The sequence below is a fragment of the Sceloporus undulatus genome, chromosome 6, assembly GCF_019175285.1.
Source record: "Sceloporus undulatus isolate JIND9_A2432 ecotype Alabama chromosome 6, SceUnd_v1.1, whole genome shotgun sequence".
In the NCBI taxonomy this organism is placed as follows: Eukaryota; Metazoa; Chordata; class Lepidosauria; order Squamata; family Phrynosomatidae; genus Sceloporus; species Sceloporus undulatus.
The window spans coordinates 153,912,152-153,914,409 of NC_056527.1; the positions used below are offsets into that span (position 1 = coordinate 153,912,152).

The 2,258-nt window shown below is 39.5% G+C and overlaps 1 protein-coding gene across 2 annotated transcripts in view; it reads right to left on the bottom strand.

Moving 5' to 3' along the window:
- Window positions 1–2,258, bottom strand: part of FAM219B (family with sequence similarity 219 member B) — a 14,320-nt gene that overhangs the window by 4,265 nt on the left and 7,797 nt on the right. The window contains exons 3-4 of one of the 2 annotated variants that reach the window (XM_042476644.1): window positions 1,655–1,745; window positions 639–716 (exon numbers count right to left, since the gene is read on the bottom strand). In XM_042476644.1, coding sequence (XP_042332578.1) covers window positions 639–716; window positions 1,655–1,745 — 169 coding nt within the window. The remainder of the gene's footprint in view (window positions 1–638; window positions 717–1,654; window positions 1,746–2,258) is intronic. The other variant, XM_042476645.1, reaches the window with a different exon arrangement.

Sequence of the window (2,258 nt, forward strand, 5' to 3'; positions counted from 1 at the left end):
TGTGGCGCAGTGGTTAAATGCCTGTACTGCAGCCATTCACTCAAAACCACAAGGTTGCGAGTTCAAGACCAGCAAAAGGGCCCAAGCTCGACTCAGGCTTGCATCCTTCCGAGGTCGCTAAAATGAGTACCCAGACTGTTGGGGGCAAATTAGCTTACTTGGTAATTAGCTTACTTGCTGTTCACCGCTATGATCTTTGGAATAGCGGTATATAAATAAAACAAATTATTATTATTATTATTATTATTATTATTATTAGAAACAAAGCAAGGCTAACGTCAGCTCTCCTCTTAAGACCAACAATGTCCAATACCACTACAGCCATTACAATATAAGTACTGCATTATATCTGGTCATTCAAAGAACTTGATAATGTTCAGAAGGGGTGCCTTAATTCTAGTGTTCCTCTCCTCCCGTGAACCCTTAGTCCTTCTGTGACCTGCATTTGTTGCTTGTAAGCCTGGGGGACAGGGACTGTCCTTTTTTTAAAAAAAGTACTTTAGGATGCTTTCTGGCTGAAGAAAAGAACATAAAAGAAACAAAAAGATAGATTTGTCTTTTCAAACTCCCCCTTAAATCCATTTAAGTTGATGGCAAAACATCCAAAGTCCATCAAGAAGGTCCCACCGACTCCTCACCTATCAGAATCCAGGGACACCAGGGTTTCATCCGAGGTCTGGCTAAGAGCAGTATAGCCTTTGTTAAATTTTACTGACCTAGACAAAGGAGATACAACTCAGGATAAATCATCTGCAGTGTGGAAGATAGCAAGAGAAAAGTGGAAAGAGAACACTGTGGTGTACTGGGCAGTGTGCCACGTTTAGACGCGAAGGTCCCAAGTTCAAACCTCCAGTCAGAAGAGCCTTGGGAAAGTCACTATGGCTCGATACAGACAGGCCAAAATAAAGCTGATTTGAGTCACTTTGCAAGTATGCTGTTTCAATGATGCATGTGTCCTAAGAGTCCAGAAGCCGCACCAAAGCCACGCTCCAGTCTTAAGGACTGGAATGCAGCTTTGGTGTAGCTTCCAGACTCTTTGGACGCATGCATCATTGAAACACCATACATCCAAAGTGACTTGAAGCAGCTTTATTTTGGCCTGTCTGTATGGGGCCTATGTCTCAGGCTAGCATATTTCATGAGATTCAATCAATAATGGAACAAGCATTTAAAAGTAAAATCAAACAGATACAAAAATGAAAGAAAAAATGGGATGTGGAGTGGATGGAAGAGAGGCTCAGGAATGACAGGTCAAAATATGTAACAGAAGAACATAAATATGGGGCTGCAAATACTCTGGATTAAAATACTGTAATTCAATGCTATGTATGCTCTCTCTCCCCCCCATATATATGCAATCATGTTCAGATATAAAAGATCATAAGGAGTTCCCTTATACTGTCAGTTCTCCATATTTACAGATTCTCCATCTATGGATTCAACCAACCACAGTTCAAAAATGTTCACACAAAAAATTCAAAACACCTTGATTTTGCCATTTTTATATATGGGATACTATTTTACTACACCCTTCTATGTAAAGGGACTTGAGCATCCACCAATTTTTTGAGACACTCAGCTCATGTGTCTGGCATGTTGGGCAATCCTGAAATACAACTGTTCCCATTCAATAATAAAAGAAAAGGGTTTGGACCTCTTGGTTGTTGATTTGGGTTGGTGCCGTACAGCTCCCGAAAGCACTCCCTTTCTCCGCAACATTGCCTTCGCCATCTCGCGATGTTTCTCTGAAAGCCAAAGGAGAAACAAAATGGAAACAAAGCCAGCGAGGATCCAACTTACATCAAACTGGAAAGATAGAGAAGCCAGATAAATAGAGAACTTGGAGAGATTGAGTGGATCTAACAAGAAAGAAGTATCTGGATATAAATGCAAAATACCCTCTTTCTAATTAAATGAAAATTAATCTGTAAACAATTCTGAATAATTATTAATGTCTACCAACCTTCTAATGAAAGCTATCTCTCAGCATAGATATTAAGATTATTTTGAACTTCTACTAAAAAAGATGAATCTTTTTCACTAATTGAAATTGTTAAAATTGAGTCCTTCAAAGAAGCCATTCAAATCATGACTTAAATCAAACTTTCATTCTTTGGAAAGGGCCACGTTTACACTAATATTACCACTGTTGTGAAGTCAAAGGCTTTTGTGGATGGCATCCATAGTTTTTTGGGCTATGTGGCCATGGTCTAGAAGAGTTTATTCCTGATGTTTCGCCAGCATTTGTGGCTGGCATC